General features: G+C 38.3%; 1 protein-coding gene across 3 annotated transcripts in view; it reads right to left on the bottom strand.

Annotated features, from left to right (window-relative positions):
- The window catches only part of PAK6 (p21 (RAC1) activated kinase 6), a 42,362-nt gene that overhangs the window by 2,173 nt on the left and 20,392 nt on the right, over positions 1–19,797 (bottom strand). For all 3 annotated transcript variants that reach the window (XM_088145445.1, XM_025172499.2, XM_088145446.1), the window contains 6 exons: positions 17,919–18,548; positions 8,866–9,354; positions 7,566–7,699; positions 6,677–6,803; positions 4,933–5,058; positions 4,272–4,406 (listed from right to left, as the gene is read on the bottom strand). In XM_088145445.1, the coding sequence (XP_088001571.1) occupies positions 4,272–4,406; positions 4,933–5,058; positions 6,677–6,803; positions 7,566–7,699; positions 8,866–9,354; positions 17,919–18,548 (1,641 nt within the window). The remainder of the gene's footprint in view (positions 1–4,271; positions 4,407–4,932; positions 5,059–6,676; positions 6,804–7,565; positions 7,700–8,865; positions 9,355–17,918; positions 18,549–19,797) is intronic.

The raw sequence follows: 19,797 nt of genomic DNA, 5'->3' as shown, positions 1-19,797 counted from the left end.
ATCCTCTCTTGGTCACAAGGCTCACTGGAAGGCTTTAGTATGCCACTCTTTCCAAGATAACTTTATACATATATAAAGTATTTATGTGTGTGTGTGGCTGTACACACATACACACATTTTATTTAAGCATTATGAAGTACAATGAGATAAAGATAACATGTTTTCCTTTCAGTCTTTGGTAAAGAATGACAAATACACCCAACTATTAGATGATAAGACAAATCCATTAAACCCCTCCAGCCATTTTTTAAATACACTGTGGAAATGTTTTATGCCAGGGCTCAAGGAGCCTGGAACTTTCATTGGTAGTAGCATTAAGTATGAAATACAACAAGAGAGACTCCAGCAATGTCTGAAAGGATTTGAGTCTGATGTTACTAAAGGCAATAGAAAGGAAAGGATGAAAGAGAAAATGTTGGAGCCTTGCAAACAACTGTGTCCTGTATACTAATGAAGGGGTTTGTATGGTGATATCCTTTCAGAAAAGTTTTAAAAACAGAAATGGCAACAAATATATGTCATATAAATTTTCATAAGTCAAAGCTTATTTCATCTTTCCAAATGAACTCAAGCTCATGTCACAGTATGTGTGTTAATCTTTAAGGTGACATGAAACTATCATTTCGGGGTACAATACAATACAAATATAGCTATTATTTTGAAAAACCTTTTAAAGTGTCAAAAGTGTTATGTCTTTGCAAGAAATTAGACAGAAAGAATATCTCCACACTTTTATTTTGAGGCCTATCTATAATGGTTGCTTCCTGAAGGAAGGAACTGAGTGCTTCCACTAGAAGGAATTTTGCAGCTCTTCCATTTTTCTCTCTTTAACAGAATTTTATAGAAAGAGTAGGGAAAATGGAAAAGGTTATAGATAAAACATGCACAGGTTACAATGTTATCTGCCTTTAAAATTCTGTGACATGACTTATCAGAATTGTAGCTGTGATAGTTAATGCTTGTAGTCTTGAAATACAGAAATTCTGCTGAGAGTATTTAGCTAAAAATAACAGGAGAGACATCTCTTGAGAAGGTGGAAAACATGGAAGGAAAGAGGACAACCAGCAGCAAGGTAGATGGACTCAGTTACAGTGGTGATGAGTGCACTGTTGGGACACTGAAAGACCAGGTTAGGGAACAGATCATCATGGAGAAAATCTATCAATGTGGTTGCTAAGAGTCGACAGTGACTTTATGGCATATAATCAATCAATCAAAAGGAGAGAGAAACAAAGCTGAGAGTATATTATATTATAGGCCATCTGGACCTGCAAATTATATAGACAGGCATTTCTGTGGCAGATGATCAAACTTTCAAAGATGCACGCAATAGTGACAATTGGAAATTTCAATTGCCTTGATATAAAGCTAGGTTGTCCCCAAAGATTCCTTTATGGTTGTCACCACAAGAAGCTTTTTATAGAGGAGAAATGATAACTAAGCATAAATGGTTAAATTATGGTGATGTATTGGAATTTTCTCAGGGAGACTTCAAAATAAAATCAAGAGAGGATTTGACATCAGAAGGTTATATATGTCAATGGTTTTCATACAAACAATTACTAGAAAGGTTTAATTGTAGATAAAAGGACATTTGGTTTTGAACATGGTAAGACTGAATTTGAAGTAGACTAATTTACTAATGATGAATATGTTACTGCTAAGATGTATAAACTTCTATTGAAATTAGAAACAGAAGAACAAGTTTTACACTGAGTCACAATCTTAAAGAGAATTTTTATAAAATGATATATTGTTGGTACTTGTCACCAGAAAAATTATCTAAAATGTATAAAGGTACTTTGAATGTATGTTGGAAATGTGAACAAGAAGGGATTTTCTATCATGTTTGGTGGACCTGTAAAAAAGCTAAAACATTTTTGGCTGACATGCTGAAACTGACGGCTTTGATTAGAGAAAAGACATTGAGTAATTTTAATGCTAATTTGAACCTTTTTTTGGACTTTTTGTGTGAAACAGAAAAAAAATGAAATTATAATGTATGGATTTGATGATTAGAAATAATAGTGGATAACAGAAAACATGAAAGTTATGTTGTAAACTTAGAGTAAGAGTTTAGCGTTAATTGATACTTATATCTGTTGTGAGGAAAGTTGGAAGTCATTCTTTTTTGTATTTCCTCCTTCCTTCCTTCCTTCCTTCCTTCCTTCCTTCCTTCCTTCCTTCCTTCCTTCCTTCCTTCCTTCCTTCCTTCCTTCCTTCCTTCCTTCCTTCCTTCCTTCCTTCCTTCCTTCCTTCCTTCCTTCCTTCCTTCCTTCCTTCCTATACTTTTGACTTTGTTTTTTTCCCTTCTTTTTCCTTCTTTATTTATTTACTCAGTTTATTAGCAGCCCATCTCCCTTTATCCAAGCAACTCTAGATTGTGTACAACAAGGTTAAAAAACAATCAATAGATACATTAAAAAGTATAAAAAATGAATCAGGTGAAAGTGGGTCAGAAACAATGGCTTGAAACCCAGAAGAACATTCAGGAAAGATGTGAAATCTCACAAAACAAAATACTGAAGGTATAGCTGCAAACAATTTCTACAAGCAGGAGACATCTAAAGAAACCAGTGTAGATGCACACCAAGCTTTCTAAAATGCTGAAAAGAAAGAGACATACAGGAAATGGAAGGAGCAGCATATAATCAAAGAAGAGTACAAGAACCACCTGAATGAATTGTGTCAGGAGGGCTAAAGAACAGAATGAGTTGAGGCTTATGGGAAATGCTTAAAACAACATAAGAGGCTATGGGGTACTTCAGAACATATTACCTAAGTCTTCTCTCTGAAGGGAAAGAAAGCCCTTGCTGGCCATCATTTGCCACTGATGGAAGGAGGAATAGACAAGCAAAACTGATGGCAGAACTGCTAACTTTGAGAATTCTGGAGAAAATGGAAAGGTCCCAAAAGGGTGGAGGAGGGCAGATATTGCTCCTATCTTCAAAAAAGGAAAGAGGAGGATCCAAGAAATACAGACCTGTCCATTTGGTGCCTATACTGAACAGGGTCCTAGAACACATTTTTAAACAGCATATTTATGAGCACTTGGATAAGAATAGAACACTTAACAAGAACCAGCATTTGTCACAAACAAATCATGCCAGATTAGTCTTATCTCCTTTTTGACATACTTACTAACTTAATATATGAGGGAGATAGACAAAGCGTACCAGCAAAGCATTCAACTACATTTCTCATGATATCCTCATTAATAAAATGGCAAAATGTAGGCTAGGTAATAGAGCTGCTTGAAGGATTCATAGCAGGGTGCATGACTGCATCCTGATAATATTTATCAATGTCTCCACATCAGCTTTGAGAGTAATCTCAATTGGAATACCACAAGCTCTGTCCTGGATCCTATACTGACCTACATTTTTATTAATGACTTGGATGAAGGTCATGATGTGGTATGTTCCCATTAACTTGAGTTCTTCAGACAAAGGCTGAATAGCCATCTGTTCAAAATACTTAAGAAGATCTTAAACATTATGCTTTATGCTGGTTAAGAGTATTTTTATAGTAGTCAAGGAGCAAATACCTCCTGTTCTCATTACGTAAAACTGTTTGCTCCACTACTGCTTGAACAAAACAGAACCCTAACAGATAAACTCAGCAAAACTGAAACCAATCACCTCAATGACTGTACCATTGGGTCTGTGAAATCCAGGATTTGATTTAAAATTAAATGTTTTTTTACAGGCTCTTTTGTTAGAAAAAAATGTGTCTTGCATTCACCACTAGATGCCAGCAACAGTCTGCAGGAGTGACAGTTAAGATAAATTTCTGCCATCTCCAACTTCTGAACAGACCTTAAATCTATGTGATTTTTCTCATATAGGCAGAAGAGAGCTACTATATGGCACCATTCCATTGTATCTGACCTGCAACCATATTTTAGGTGAGAGAAACTTCCACTCAGTTGATCCCCAGAGTTACTTCAAACATTAGTACTCCACCACATAGAAAGCCTAAGCACAAAAATAGAAAGGCTGTATTATATGCTAGGTCATATGTTAACTACATGAGTATTTGCCTCATTGCATGGATGTACAGTTTAAAGAGTGTGGATTTAAGGCCAAGCTCAGTTTCCCCAATAAAGTAGTGCACATGTAGTATATAGCAGTAAGAAAGAACAGCAAGAGGGATCTCCTGCAAAAAAATTTCATGCTTTTTCTAAATAAATATTTTTTGTGTACAATATTTATAAGTGTATTCAGCTGCTGCAACATACAGAGTTGGAAATTCCTTATAAATATACTGACCTTATGAGAGTTTTTTATTTTGGGAGGAGGGCTGTCACGGAGCCGCTTCATCGCTTGGACGGGAGAATCACTGAAATAGGGGGGTTCTCCATCAACCATTTCAATTACCATGATTCCCAAAGACCAGATGTCTACCTGCCAAAACAAAAGATTGCATCAGGTGATGATATGCAGAAAGATGTTCCACTATTCTTCAGAGTTAAGAGAACTTCCCAGCTGAGATACCAAAGAACCTGAAAGACTAAAGATTAATCTTTCTTCTAACATTACATCAAGAAGGCATTTTTATCTTCCTCTCAGTGTTGTGCCATTGCTCCTGTTATTTATTCTTACATTCAGTTCAGTAACAAATTCTGCAAAAATTCACGAATGGAGCATTTTTACTGTAACAACACTCTAGAGTGATGCTAACTCTTCACTGATACACAGCTGCAAGTTGCTGAAATAGATGGAAAAGTGATATCAACCAACCTCTTGCATTCTTTCTGTGGATGAGCATAGTTCCCAGCATACTGAATTATATGCATCAGAAATAATAATATAGAGAACAACAGGACACACTGAGTCATTCCATGTCATACTCTTACAGGGTAGGTGTTGGAATGGGGTTGGTAAAATATTTCAAACTATCACCCTTTTCAGGATTTGGAGCTGTAATTACCTCAGTGGTGTATGGGGACCTTGAAATGACTTCTGGAGCCATCCAATATGGTGTACCTACTAGGGATTTCCTTTTTGGTACATCCTTACTGATTTGCGCACAAAAGCCAAAATCAGAGAGTTTCACCTACATAAAAGAAAGCAAGGTAACATTAGATATCCTAAACTGAAAAGTAGGGGGAGAAAATAGACAAGTAAACAGGTTGTAGGAGAAGATAGAGAAAACCTGTATTACAGAGGTAACAGATGCAGAAAAGATTTTTAATTGATTTTTTAAAAAATTGAAAGCAGTCAGACCCATCCAATCCAATACTGTATATTCTAAACTGCAATGGTTCTCCAAACTGCCAGAAAAGATCTTGTCTCTTAAATATAGTGGTAGGGGTGTTTTCTTCTCTCAAAGTAAATTTATTTATTCATTCATTTTTTAATATCACTTTAACCATGTATATAATCACACAACTAGGCCCAGAGTTAACAACAAAACAGAAAAATACAAAAGCACAATTAAAAAAGAAAAAATAATAAAGGTAATATAATCAACTTATCAAGTCAAGCGAACCCACCCACTATTCTCTAAAAGCTCTCCAGAAACTCTTATGGTCAGCACCAACCTGGCTTCTGGGAAGAAGATATTCTTTAGAGAAGGGGTGATCACCAAGCACTTCTTCTGGACCCCTGCCCCCTACATCTCCCCAAATGAGGACCTATTCTTAGTTTCTCACGTGAGGAGCATATTGTATGGATTAATTCCATTTATAAGAGGTGATCCTGAAGGTACTGTAGCTGAGCCATACAGGGTTTTACAAGTTAAAGCCAGCACCTTGAAATGAATCTTCTCCCAACAGTTTAATGCAAGTATTAAAAAAAATACTAAAGAGAAGCCCGGTGGTACTCCAAGAAAGGCCACTTGTCAAACTGATGTCTCCTCTCCCTGCAACCTACTGGAACCACTTCCTTTGGAAGTAATGGAACCACTGTTGAACAGTGCTCCCAACTCCTCACAGGTAATCCAGAAGAATGTGGTGATTGATACTGAGAGGTCCAACACTACCAGAAGTGGTACACTCCACCCATCTAGACCCCAATAAGGTCACCTATCAGAGTAACCAGTTTCTTTCCTATACCTTTCACTGAAAGGGGCCTAGATAATCAGTTTCCTCTAGGAAATTCCCCTTCTAGCTGAAGCCCCATCACCATCTCAAAAATGTTCTCCAAAAAGGGAAGGCTGAAGACAGGGTAATAGTTGTCCAATATAGATGATTTTTAAGATGGTTGGCATCTTTCTCTCCCCTCAAGAGGCACCAATCACCTCCTGGGCCCAACCAATCATTGCCCCCCATGCCCCCACACATGCTCAAAAGAGCCTAGCAGGATATGACTGCAAGTCCCAGAGGCAAAGCACCCCAACCGGTTCATAGGATAAAATGTATCCCTTGCAAATGAGCAGGTCCAGCTGGATCAGAAATGTAGAAGGAACAATGGACTGAAGTCCCTGCGTGAGGATTCCAATCTGGAATGGGGGAGCTGGCTGCTCTATTTACCTTTTAAAAGCAGTTCACATAATTGCTAAATGTGTATATGGCACCTTGCCTAGTTTGCTTATTTTGAAGTGTAGATGCCAGGGACCAAACCTTGGACTTTCTGCATACAAAGCACACTTTGCTATTGAGTTATGACAAAGAGGAGCCAAGAAAAAAAAATGCAGGAAGTAAAAGAGATGAAAGAAACAAAGGAAGAATTACCCTTCCATCAAGAGTCAAGAGAATGGAGTCACTCTTAATGTCTCTGTGAATCACACCTTGGGAATGCAGGTAGGCGAGTGCCTGCAGGACTGACTCACATACTGTAGCAATTTGCTCTTCATTCAGTCTGAAATACAGCAGCCAAAATTGTGAGTGGGAGTAATTTAATTTCATACAGCAACAAATAATTAAATGTTCACTTATAGCATGCATGATGTTTAAGCAACTTCCTGCTCCAATAAGAGTAAGAATATGGATAGCCACTTTTAAAAAGTAGAGAAAGTCAAGAAATTCAGAATAATAAGTTATTTAGATTTCCTAAATCAAGCTTTGCACACATACAAGGCAGCACTCTGGTGACCCCCCAAAAAAAAAAAAAAAAAAAAATCACCCCCTTTCCCTGCTCTAGTGGAAAACTGCCAAATTAACTTCATTGCCAAATCTGAGTCTGTGAAAATAGTCCTCAGCACACCTCAGGAGTTGATTCTCCCTTGTGACTAGGAAACATTGGTATCCTTATTCTCCAAGAATTAAAACCATCTAAATTGATAGGGATCATCACTATGTCAGCAAATGTGATACTTTAAATTAAGTGCTATTTGAAGAAGTGCTTCCTTCCTTTTGTCTATCCTGCATCTCCTATCATTAAGTTCCCTTGGGTATCCCTTATGATTCTAAGAGCAGGCTGCAATTACATTCTTTGGCTATTATATAACATGGTGCAGCAAATTGTTCAAAACAATGCCTGGAGCCATGTGTAATTTATAAGCCACAGGTTTTCCATATAGAATTTCAGGTTATTTTCTAACTAACCCACCACAATATAGGCTGTTGTTTTGGAGCAGGAGGAAGGGATTCATATATTCTTGCTTTGGATTCTTTTTCCTACCTGATTTGGGAGAGAATGTCTGTAAGAGCTCCTCCCTGGAGAAATTCCATCAGGACCCAAAGCTCATCACCTACAAGATAGCTTTTATACATCTCCACCACATTGTCATGCTGATAGTCTCTCATTATCACAACCTGAGAAAGATGTCAAAAGACAAATGACTGATAATTCACACTACAGCTTTTTGTTGATGTGATCTATCTCCAATTAGAAGTTCACTCTTTTAGCCTTCCCAAGCTGGTGGCCTTCAAGGGTGATGGGATAACAACCACCAGAATTCCAAGCCACTATGGCTAAGGGCCACAATCCAGTACAACAACATGCACCTCTTCAAGTCAGCATCCTTCTACAGTTCAAGGAGTGACAAGGCATACTACTGGAACAAAAAGTTATTCTATGTTATAATATTCCTCTTTTCCTGGACATTCCGAGAGTTTTGGACCCCTGTTGGAAGGGCAACAGGTTGGAATAGAGTCTATTATATCTTTGTCTAAACCATAATGTTTTCAGGTACCTCCACACAACCACCATTTTTATTCTTGAAGCTCTCAGAAGAATTTTCTGATTTTGCTTCTGTCAATTTGAAATGCTGAGAACAAGGAGTGAAATTCACTGTTCTGTCCAGGTTTCTCCAAAACTTCCTAATCCCATTTAAAATTAAAATAAAACTACAACAAAACAAAACCCAACACCATAGCACTTTTCACAGAAGTGAAAAACTGATAAAATGTTTGTCAATTCCACACCTGCTTTTATTGTCTAGGTTCCGGAGGGCAAATTGCAAAGCAGTCCAGCTAACATTTCCCTGAAGCTCAGGAGTTTGGAGGAAGAGAGGAGCAAGAGGTCCTTCCAGTAAGAAAATGGAAGTACATCATTTTTAAAAATAGAACCCTTCCCTCCAGCTTTGCAACAATTTCAACTACCTCACAGTTGATCTGGAAATAAATCAGCTCAGCTCTCCAACACCACTAATATGGTAGGAACAGAGAAGGTCAGAACTGCTTTCAAACTGGCACAGAATCCTTGATGAAAGTGCAGTTGGAGACTTGTTAAATGAAATGAATACATGGCACCAAAAGCAACCTCTAAAAGCCAAATGAATCATCTTTCTTCATATAACTTTCTGCCTCTTTTGTTAGCTGAAATATAGGGCTGGATGGAGATTGAGTCAGTCATAACTTAGTCCCATGGAAACTAGTGACACAAGTTGTGAAAATAGTGACACTAAATCTCACTGATATGACCCACTATCCACTCTTGTCTATATAATGTTACATTTAATATCTATTAATTTAGTCACCTCATTAAAAAGAAGTTCTCGCCGTTGCTGCTTTCGTAGATCCATCATCTTCACTGCTACCTGCCTTCCAGAATGCTTCTCACGAGCAATACAGACAATACCCGTAGATCCCTCACCGATCTTGACGTAGCTTTCTAGCATTGTCCTAGGATCTCCTTGGTCCACCACCATCCTCAATGCAGCTTTGAATTGCTCATGAGTTACCACCACTGGATCCTCACTGGTTGGCTGTGCTTTAGCATCCAGGGGAAGGTGAAGGTTGCTGGAGCTGGTTTGGGTGTGTCTGTTCCGTGGGGACCCTGCTGGCGATGGCCTACCTTGAGGCAAGCCAATTCTATGTTCAATTGTTGGGGACTTGTGAGGGGTACCACCAGCTTCTGAAATCCTAGCATAATCAGGCACAGGCTGGTCAGAGGGAAGAGACTGGGATTTGGCTGCAGGACTATGCGGTGAACTCCAATGCTGGGGTGCCCTGAAGAAGGGATTCGGCTTGTAAAGAACAGAAGAAAACATATTATTAGCAGAACTGCCAACTCAGATAAAGAAATTAAATTTATTTGAATCAATACATTGTTGATGGAATCTACATAAATGGACTTATTGAAGCAATTGTTTTGAATGGAGATAAAAGTATTCTTTGTAGAGTCACTGGCTTTGTGAGATGGGCGGCTATATAAATTAGACAAATAAATAAAAATTTTAAACAGCGCACATATAGATTGCAGAGGGTACCATCTTGGGGGAAAAAATTACCAGATACAAACACACACTGTAAGGAGCCATTTCAATATCTAAATCCAAATTAAAGCATACTTGAATATGGCTGTCTAGTCTTCACTTGAAAGCATTCAGCAGAGGAAAGTCATTGTCTCTCTGGGTAACTGGTTCCGTTCTTGAACTACTATTTCTGTTAGGGAATTTGTTCTAACATTCAACAAGAATTTGCCTTACTGTAATCCACTATTCCCTGTCCTGCACTCTGAAATGGTGGAGAGTTTCTTGAGCTCCTTGTTTGTAGGATCCTTCAGACATTTGAAGAATATTCTCATATGCTCCCTCAGTTTTCTTGCCTTAAGTATGTATGCATAGGTATGATAGGTATCTTACAACCATCACCTTGTGCAATATCATAGTTATGGATAGACTGGGAATGAAAAATGAAATTCTTACTATTTGTAATGTTATATAGAGTGAATTACAGAACCTATCACACACAGAAAGCAAGCAAAGCGCTTATTGTCTTTGCCTGGGACTGGATTTGGGTTTTAAGAGGCAGGCCTCTTCTGTGGCATCATAACCCCCCTCCCAACTGATTTAGTGGTACTGGAAGTTCAGTAGAGGAAAAAATTTACAGTACTTTATATTCGCTAAAAATACATTGCCTGTATAAGCCACCTATCTTTCTTGTTAGAACACATTTAGTGCATTACAGGACCAAGTTTAACTTGGTCATTGCCCAGGTGTTATTTCAAAACATATGCTTCACAAAGTTACACAATTTGATTTCATGCTACAAAACACTTCACATGTCTGTTATCTACATGATAGCAAACATGCGATCATATAAAGTTATCTCTAATCTTGTTCACAAAAAGAACCATTCTAAAGATAAACTTTAAAAGCTAGAAAAGATGAGAGACTTAAAACACAAAATTATTTTGCAACAATGGCACTCCAATAAAAAATTATGTGATAAAGTCTTCTATACTGTCATGACTATACACGCGCACACACACACACACACACACACACACTTTAAGTAAGCAAATTTAGAATATGGTAAAATATGGTAAAAATTATTAGCAACATTAATATAGAGAAAGGAGATATGCAACAGATAATTGTGTGAAATAATTTTGTTTAGAATTAATCATACTTCATTCTGTTTATTCTTATTTTCTCTTCACCATGTCCACCAGATCAATCAGGCAACCTTTTTAAAGGTTTTTTTAATATATCCCTAGCAGGTTCAGCCCTCAATTCGCAGCTTATTTCCTTTATGTTTCTTTATCCCTTCAGTAATTTTATATTTCTAGAACCTCAAGTGTGGTTCAACTCAACTCTGCTAAAGAGTGTCCCTTTTGTGCATGAATGATGCCAGTTGAGCTGCTGTAAGGGCTAGAATTCCCACTGAAACTTTGATCAGCAAATATAAAGGTGATCTGCAACAGAAGGAAGTAGTGTGGTGTTCTTCTGGAAGATTCCATTCACTGGGTTCTATTCTGGACATCCAGCCACTCCCCTACTATATATATTCCATATTATTATTATTGGAGGGACTTTCTTTCTCTGTACTTTTATTCCCTGCTGCTCTCCCACTCTATAAAATAAGATATAAACATTTTGGTCCATTTAAAAATATTTTTTAATAGAATGTATATAGCTATCCCATCAATCAACAAGAAATAAAGCCAAAGCCCTTAAAACAATAACCCAACTGAACCATACATATCAGGCTCTGCTAAAACCTGCCCCAGCCTTGAGGATAAAGACAGGTGTTCAGGACTTTCTGGAAGGTTAGCAGAGTTGAGGTTGCCCAAATCTTAGGGGAGATGCTGTTCCATAGGGCAGGTGCCATGTCAGAGAAGGCATACTTCCTAGGTACCACTAGATCACACTGTTACAAGGAAGGGACTCAGACTATGCCTACCCTGTCGGATCTTGAGGGACTGGGATGGGCAAACACATAATTGGCGATTGGCAATCCTGCAGATAACCTGGCCCTGTCCTATATAGAGCTTTATAGCTGATCACCACCACCTTAAATTGCACTCAAAAGCTTATTGGGAGCCAATGTAGCTTGCAATGCCAATGGCTTACATGGGTGTACTGGGGTGCTTCCAAAGCTGTCTGCACCACTGCACTGTGGACTAAATGCACCTTCCAAATGCTCTTCAAGAACAGCCAGATGTAAAGTGCATTACAACAGTCCAACCAGGAAGTGACTAAGGTGTGAGTGACTGAAAGCTGATCCTCCTGTTCCAGGAAGGGGCACAATTAGTGCACAAGATGAAGTTGTCCATAGGCGCTCCTGGCCATGACTGCTCCCTGTTCTCTGAATGGGAGCCATGAGTCCAGAAGGACCTCCAAATTGTGCACCAACTCTTCAGGGGGAGTACTACCCTATCTAGAGTCAAAGATGGAAAATCCCTGATCTGGAGGGCCCTAAAACCCAAAGCCACTAAGTCTTTTTATGGTTGAGTAAAAGCCTGTTCTGCTCCATCCAGACCCTGATAGCTTCCAGAACCTGGGGAAGAACACTTGGGCGGCCTAGGGCAGAAATGTACAAATGATGGCACTTAACCCTGTGCTTTTGAATAACCTTACCTAGCAGTTTCATGTAAATGTTAAATAGGAATGGAAGAGAGTTGAGCTGTGGGGCACCCAGCATTGCAGGGACCTAGAGCTGAACCTCCCCCAACATCAACTGAATCCAGCCCTGGAGGAAGATGCCTCCCACTCCCAATCTGCTGAGCCAGTCCAGAAGGATATTGTGATATCACAGAGCTAAAACATTAATTAACCATACATTAATACATTAAATATACCATTGATATAGAGTTAAGCTTGATGAATTAAAAAAATGCTTTGTTAGGAATGTAATTTTAGCTGCAATAAAACATTGAATTGAGAGAAAATACAACTATCTAGATATGTTCCTTAGTCATCATAGCAGTGTTCTCTTGGGAAAATACCCAGTGTAAGTGATTTTATAGAATCAGTATTGGCATCATATTGGTGCAGGCTTAATTCAAAAGGAATCTGATTTCTTTCTTGAAGAATTTAGATCATATCTAGTTATGCACACTGGAATATAATGCATGGCCAATCTAAAAATTGACAGAACTGTAGAAAAATTAAAAGTTTTATTATTTTAAAAGAATTTATGGATATCTAAAAGATCATCCAATTACTATGGAGTTACTATGGAGATTTATCATTATTAGCCACTGTTAATCATCATTGCTACTTTATTATGCAAACCCATATCTAGTTTTTCTCCTCAGAGAATGCAATGAGTAAGAATTACTTGATTTTATCATCATAATAACCCTGTGAATAGGTCAGGTTTACTGAACTAGGTATTTGAAGATCTATTTGACAATCACCCAATTAATTTAATGGCTATGGGGAGGGGATAGAGGATTCCACAAGATCTGCTATAGTAGTGGATTCTTGTATTGGTAGAGAATTGGACTAGATGATCTTTAAAATCCTTTCTACCTGTAGAGAGTAAGAAAGACAACCTTGATGGAAATATTGCAAGAACTGTTACTTAGGCAAAAGGGCTGACACATTTTCTTAAATCCAGAAAGAAAATGATATTTGGAAGTGGCTCATATAGAAGCCTCCCTAATTCCCAGAACCATAAGGAGGAGGACCAGGTACAGCACAATCAGACTTGCAAGATTCTGTTATTATTGCCAGTTTCAATAAAAGTAGTTTTAGCCTTCCTGTCGAGTTGATTTCCTGGTCTGGTCTACCTAGTGAGGTTGATATCAGTCTTGATGTTCTGTGATCTCCTCAGGCTAGGTTAAAAGATCTTATCACAATACTAATCTTTCTGGAAGATTTAGCCTTACCTACAGCATAGCCATGCAGCACTGAAAATAATTCATGCATATCTATGTCAGAAAACAGGTCTTAGGTTACCAAGGAGGGGAAGCAGTAGATGCTGGATTGAAGGAAAATACCCAGGCCATGTTTTCTACATTTCTCCCTGTTAAATAGCTGAAAATCAATGATATACATCTAAGCATGTATAGCTTTGAAAGGGTAATAAAAAAGGTTATCCTCATTTTGTGTTAGCAATATTTATATTCCAAGTAGATCTAGTTAATTATGTTACATAACATTCCTTATATTCATTTCTTTGTTTTGACTCCTGTGGGTATACATATATGGAGGTATATATTGCAATCATTATATATTATGAGTGGGTGTAGAGAGAGAGAGAGAACCCTCAGCACTCACAATTACAAGTATCTGCCTGTTGAAATTTACTTCCCGCACTTCTGTCTACACCACCCTTTCAGTCCAGCTGAGACATGTTCCTGACAGCAAGGAGTGTTCAAATTACCAGCTTTGTTTTATGTATTCTAGAGCATCCAAAAAGGTTTTACAAGTACTTAATCTCAGAGTCCACTTTTGTAACTATTACAGTATAGATTCAACACATTGTCTATGTGCCAATTTTTAAAAAAAACTTAGCAAGATAAACATGCCCATACTTCCATTTATTCCCACATCATTTAATCTAAACCAGCACATTATCTTCTTCCCAAGACTACATCCAGACAATCAGTTTCCACTGCTACAGTCAAAACTCATTATTAGCTATGCTGCCTTTTCATCCTAAATGTGTTTATAGCACAACATAAGATTGCAATGATACAAAATCATGGGAAAATAGACCTAGATTACAAATGGAAGCTGACACTGCCAAAAAGACAGACACAAAATGAACTGTCAGCAGAGACCAGATTAAAAAACTACACTGCTAGGCGTTCTAGGTTCAGCAAATGGTCTGTGGCCTCTCTTGCTCACAGTTCATAATTTGCTATTACTGGGCTCTCCCACCACATAACCCTTGCATTTATGAATATATTCTGAGTCAGCAGGGCTCTGTACATTTTCTCTTCAGTTTTCTTCTCTCAGTTGGCCCAAGCCAAATTTGGTTAGTCATTATCAGCTACTAGCTGACACCACAGAATAGCTCTATGATCTCTTCCAAGGAATCTGGGGTCCTCATTGCAATAATCACTTTTGAAAAGCAAAATCCAGAATAAGTTTGGAATATGGAAGGGTAAGAGGGCTGGTTAAAACTGATATTGAAAAACACAGGAACTGTGCCTCCTCCGCCTCCTATATGTACTCTTTTGGAGAAGCAGCACTAGAATTTTTGGTATCAAATAACACATTTATATCCTATGATTCCTTCAAAGAGACCAGGACAATGTACGCACAGAGATTATCTTTTTTTTTTTCATTTATTTTTGCTGTTGCTCTTACAAAATCAGGGTGATAGTTTGGGCTTAAAAAGAATGGCTAGGCTTCATGGCAGGGCAGCAACCTGACCTCAGATCTTTCTGTTCTAGTCCAAGACTCCATCCACTTTAGTGTGGATATCAGACCATAATGCCGCTTACATCTGCACTTTATTCTGAAACATTATTCCATCCTCAGTGCTCATTTGAGAAAGTTGTTATATTATCATTGTCAAATGCCACAATGGACAAAACCTAAATTTGATTCAAAGAATGCAGTGGAATTGTAGGAAGTACTGTTGTGTTGATCTGGAACAGTCAACTGGCTTGGGATACAATTGCATTCCCATGAAGAATCAGATACAAAATTTGAAGAATTCCTGAATCCAGTACTATCTAAATAGAAGGGGGGGGGGGGTCAGCAGCTAGACATGCCTTTTCTTCAACCTTTCTGAAGAAGACAAAAATGGTTTCAGTTATTATACAAATATACCGGTTTCTCCAAGACTGGACTAACACTCTCTATGTAAGGCTCACGTATTGCAGAAAGTGCAGCCGTCACACAGTGAGAGCTCCAATTGACCCACTCAAATGACATTAGTTTCCCATATACTGTACAGTCAACATTTAGGACATCTGCTGGGAGAAAGCCTAAATGTATACAAATCTGTACATATAGACTTTCTTCAGCACACATCCATGTTAAATTTGTGGATATCTTTAGGAGCAGACATAATTAGAACAATGAGGGCAAAAGTTATCTAGAGCATTTACATATAGAGAGCTCCACGCAACCTAATATCTGAATGGGGCTCCTCAGAGGAAGGCATTTGAGCCTGGTGTGTTCTTTTGGGAGCCATGCCAGCTACTTTCTTGCTCTATGAAACTCACACTAATTTCAAAGCTTTACTCTACATGTTCCCCTGAGTAAGACTCCTCAGACTACCACCCGAGGCAGTTCTGGGCTTAGGAGTAGGGACAGACCTGATAGATTGCAGTAGAAGCAGCAATGCTCAATTGTTTCTGGACATGACAGAAGACTTAGATGCAAGCTGAACATAAGGTACGTCTTTGTGTGTGTGTGTGTGTACATACATATACACATATATATAATTGGTAAGGATAACAACCAGAGGATATGATAAAGTACAACCAAAAATATAACAGTGCTAATAAAATCAGAAAAGAATATATAGAATAATGAATAATGAATAAGTGAATCACATTTGTAGAAACTAAAAATATAGCCATAAAATGTTAATATAGAACTAGCTCAATCCTTTAACATATTATTAAATCTATCCATATAGACCATCTATCGCTCCATCTTCTCAGTTTTGGTACAATATGTTATTTTGCCAGCTATGTTATTTTGGTATATTGGAGAGAAAAATTTGCAAGCCTTTCTCCTTCTCTACGTCTGGCAGAAAAAAAAAAATGCAGCAAGAAGTTAAACACTTAACAATTGCTAACCTTGAATGACATCCAAAATCTTCTCTCTGCCAAATAAATAGTAGGCCTGGTCCTGCCAGGTTCAGGGCTATTTTCTGAACAACTGCCACTTCCAAGGTAAAATAAATTATTCAAGTCTGACAAGCACCAACGGGAGTTCCCTCATGATGCAAATAGCAATGCCAGAACATATTTTCATTGGGAACTTAGCACTGGTGAAAAGACTTAATCTTTCCCTTTTTGCTCTGCAGTACCAGTCTTAACATGCTTCCCAGTGCTGGTTTGTTTGTTTGTTTGTTTATTAAATTTCTCCCCCGCCCATCTCCCCCCAATGGGGGACTCCAGGCGACTCACACAAAATGTTAAAACCATAAATACATATAAATACATAAAACATCAAAATTTTAAAAACATTACAAAAAAAAAGGAAAAAGAGAGTCCAAGAAGATGAAGAATCTGGGGCTGAAGACAGCAGGCCTCTATGGGGCTAGCCATCCCCATGCTTGAAGTATTCCCTCCCCACCCCAGGCCAAGTGGCAGAACCAGGCCTTCAAAGCCCTTCGGAAGGCCAGGAGGGAGGGGGCCAATTGCACTTCTGCGGGCAGAATGTTCCAAAGAGCGGGGGCTACTGCAGAGAAGGCCTGCCTTCTGGACCCCACTAATCAGAGTTCTTTTACTGAGGGGGTCCGAAGCATGCCCTCTCTGTGTGATCAGGTGGGACAGGTTGAAGTCATGGGGGTGAGGCAGCCCCTTGGTTACTTCTGCTTTAAAACAGATCAGTCACACTGAATGCACAACATTCAACAGATGGGATAGTTTGGCCCTGGATACTATAAGTATGCAATCAATATAGTTACTAAATTGCTACCTAGCCAATGAAAAAAATTCTTCTGGTATCAATAACACAAAGAAAAATTATTATTGAAATATTTTGTAAATCAAATGATCATGAGTTGGACTCAAGTTGATTTAATCAAGAGAAGAAACAAAATTATTACTAGAGGATTTCAGAGTTCAGTAAAAATAAAAATGCATAGCAGAGAAGTTGGAAGTGATGAGATACATCAGAAAGGCCAAGAAACAGGATGGGTACGAAACACATAGCAATTTATATTTTTCCAACTAGAATCATCTTCAGTGGGCTATGAGTTTGCATGAAGGAATAAAATGGCTGGGGTGGAAACTTCATTATTCTTTTTCTTTCTGGCCATTTCTCCACCCTACCTGCTCACCCTACCTGCTCAACCTTCTAGAGCGATGTTTTTCCATTTAGATCATGTTTCATTTAATTCCTGTATGAGGGTAAGAAATGTATGTTCAAATAAAGCCTAATCAATGACACTGACAAAGTTCTGTGAGAGCAGAAATGGGTTTTTTAGATAGCTTGCAACTGAAAGAAATACATATACATATACTGTGCATGTAGTCGTATGTATTGATAGTTTAATATCAATGTATATTTAAGGCTATCTTCATAATGCAAGTATAACCTCCTGAAATGAGTTGTAAGTTGTAAGAAGATGAGATAATATTTGCTTTGAGAATTGGAACTTGGAAGCTCTCAGGCTAGAAAGGTACTAATATAATACCTTCTAGAGAACCAAGTACACATACCTTTATCTGTGGGTTGTTTCCAATCTTATTTGAAGTGTTGGATGACGGGAACATAGTTCGCAACAGTCTTCGCTTCAAACTGTTTTCCCTTGATTTAGAGCCAGGACTACCTTCTCCAGGTGGTCTCAAATTAGCTTGGCTCCCATGGCAGGGCTGAGCATAGTTCTCTTCGGAGTTCGTTCTTGCTACAGCATTTTCTCTGTTTACTTCAGGAACAGGGATGTATTGCTGGTGCTGAAAACCTGTTGAGAGTGGGGCAAAGTGGCTATTTGCCCCTTGGAACTCTGAAGGGCCAAGAGACTGAGCTTTCATGACTAGGCTATTGGAATGAGCCTGCCCATCCAACATGGGCTTGTAATCAGGCCATAAGGTCTGCCTTCTAGACGATTTACTTCCACCGTTGCAGTTGAGGTAGTTTCCATATTTGTCTGCCCAATCTGGTTCAGCGCAGTGTAGATATATGTCAGTGGGTCCATCTTCTCCTAGAAGTCCTAGCGACTGGGCTCTTCTCCTGCTAGTAGGGCTCTTTCCCCTCAGGGTGTTAGAACTGATGAGGGAGAGCTTCTGGATGTCATTGAGTATTCCAGAGATATATCCTTCCACTTCAAATGTGCTGGCTCGCACAACAGTCTACCACAAAACAATTAATTAATTGATTAATTAAGGAAAGTTAATGTCATCTGCTCATTCATTAAGAAGGGGATTCTCTAAATCTGAGGCAAACTTACATACATTTCCACATATGAAATTAGTGAACCAGATCTAGTTCACTCTGGAACTACAAATCCAAGGAGAGAAGCACACTTTTGTTTACTGCACAGTGCTTAACAACTAAAAATGATTTGGTACTACTAACGAATCAGGTGTTACAGAGTCTCTCCAAAAGGGAGGCTAAACCTCCAAATACAGATCTACAATACATTGATTTGTGTTGCCTGCCATTTTTTTTAATTCCTAGTTTCTTTTGAAGCAACAACTAAGGTCCAATTCACACAACCACAAACAAGAAGAGAAAAATGTGGAGCTTAGTCAATAGCAAACATGCATACAATGAACTAATTATCTGATATGATATACAATCTATTTTCAACTACCTGCTGCTGTTTTACTAGGCAATATATTAAAAGGTGAAAGGCAAATGAAACTTCATTTTTACATCTATTATAATTATAGCTCAAATTCTAAAGTCTTAATCCATCAGACTTATTGTTGCAAGCCATCTTGAATAAACACAAAGGTAAGATATACATTCGATAATAAATACAAAACAAAATGAATTTACTTTCACAGGAAACCAGTTATAAGCCAAATCATTTTAACTATGCAAAAATATTGATTTGGAACGTAATAGCTACACTTTTTGTGCTCAGACACCTACCTCTATTATACATTACCTGTCTTACAACTCAGCCAACTCATTTACATAGGAAGTCAGAAGCTTAAGAGTCTATTAATATTATCTATTTCTCCACAGGGAGGCTTAATATACCTATGCTGTCTGCAGCATCACTTCCAGTCATTATGGGAAAATCTTCCCTTGGAGTAAGATAAAGCACAGTAGTTTCAGGGAAACAAAAAAACCTAAACTGAAATAACTGGTGCAGTGAACATTCAGCATTCATCATGCCAGGTGTAATGTGAAGATGCAACTTGCTAGGACAGATTCATGCACATGTATGCTACTTAATAACATGGCAGAAAGGCCAGTTTCTCTATTTGACCAACAGCATGAATTTTAAGCTCCTCCTGGCAAACCTAGTCTGTTTCCCTCCCTCTCAGAACACACACAAGGAGTGCCCAGCAGATAAAGAAAGGATGCATCTCCTCAGGTCTATATTTCCTAAAGCAGCTTTTCCAAACCATTTTGGGAGAGCATCCA

This window comes from Python bivittatus, unplaced genomic scaffold (assembly GCF_059951505.1).
Source record: "Python bivittatus isolate LINGU-HERP-01145 unplaced genomic scaffold, Pbiv_v1 ctg000480_np1212, whole genome shotgun sequence".
Taxonomy (NCBI): Eukaryota; Metazoa; Chordata; class Lepidosauria; order Squamata; family Pythonidae; genus Python; species Python bivittatus.
The sequence above is the reverse complement of the archived record's forward strand: the minus strand, read 5'-3'. Positions and strand labels throughout refer to the sequence as shown.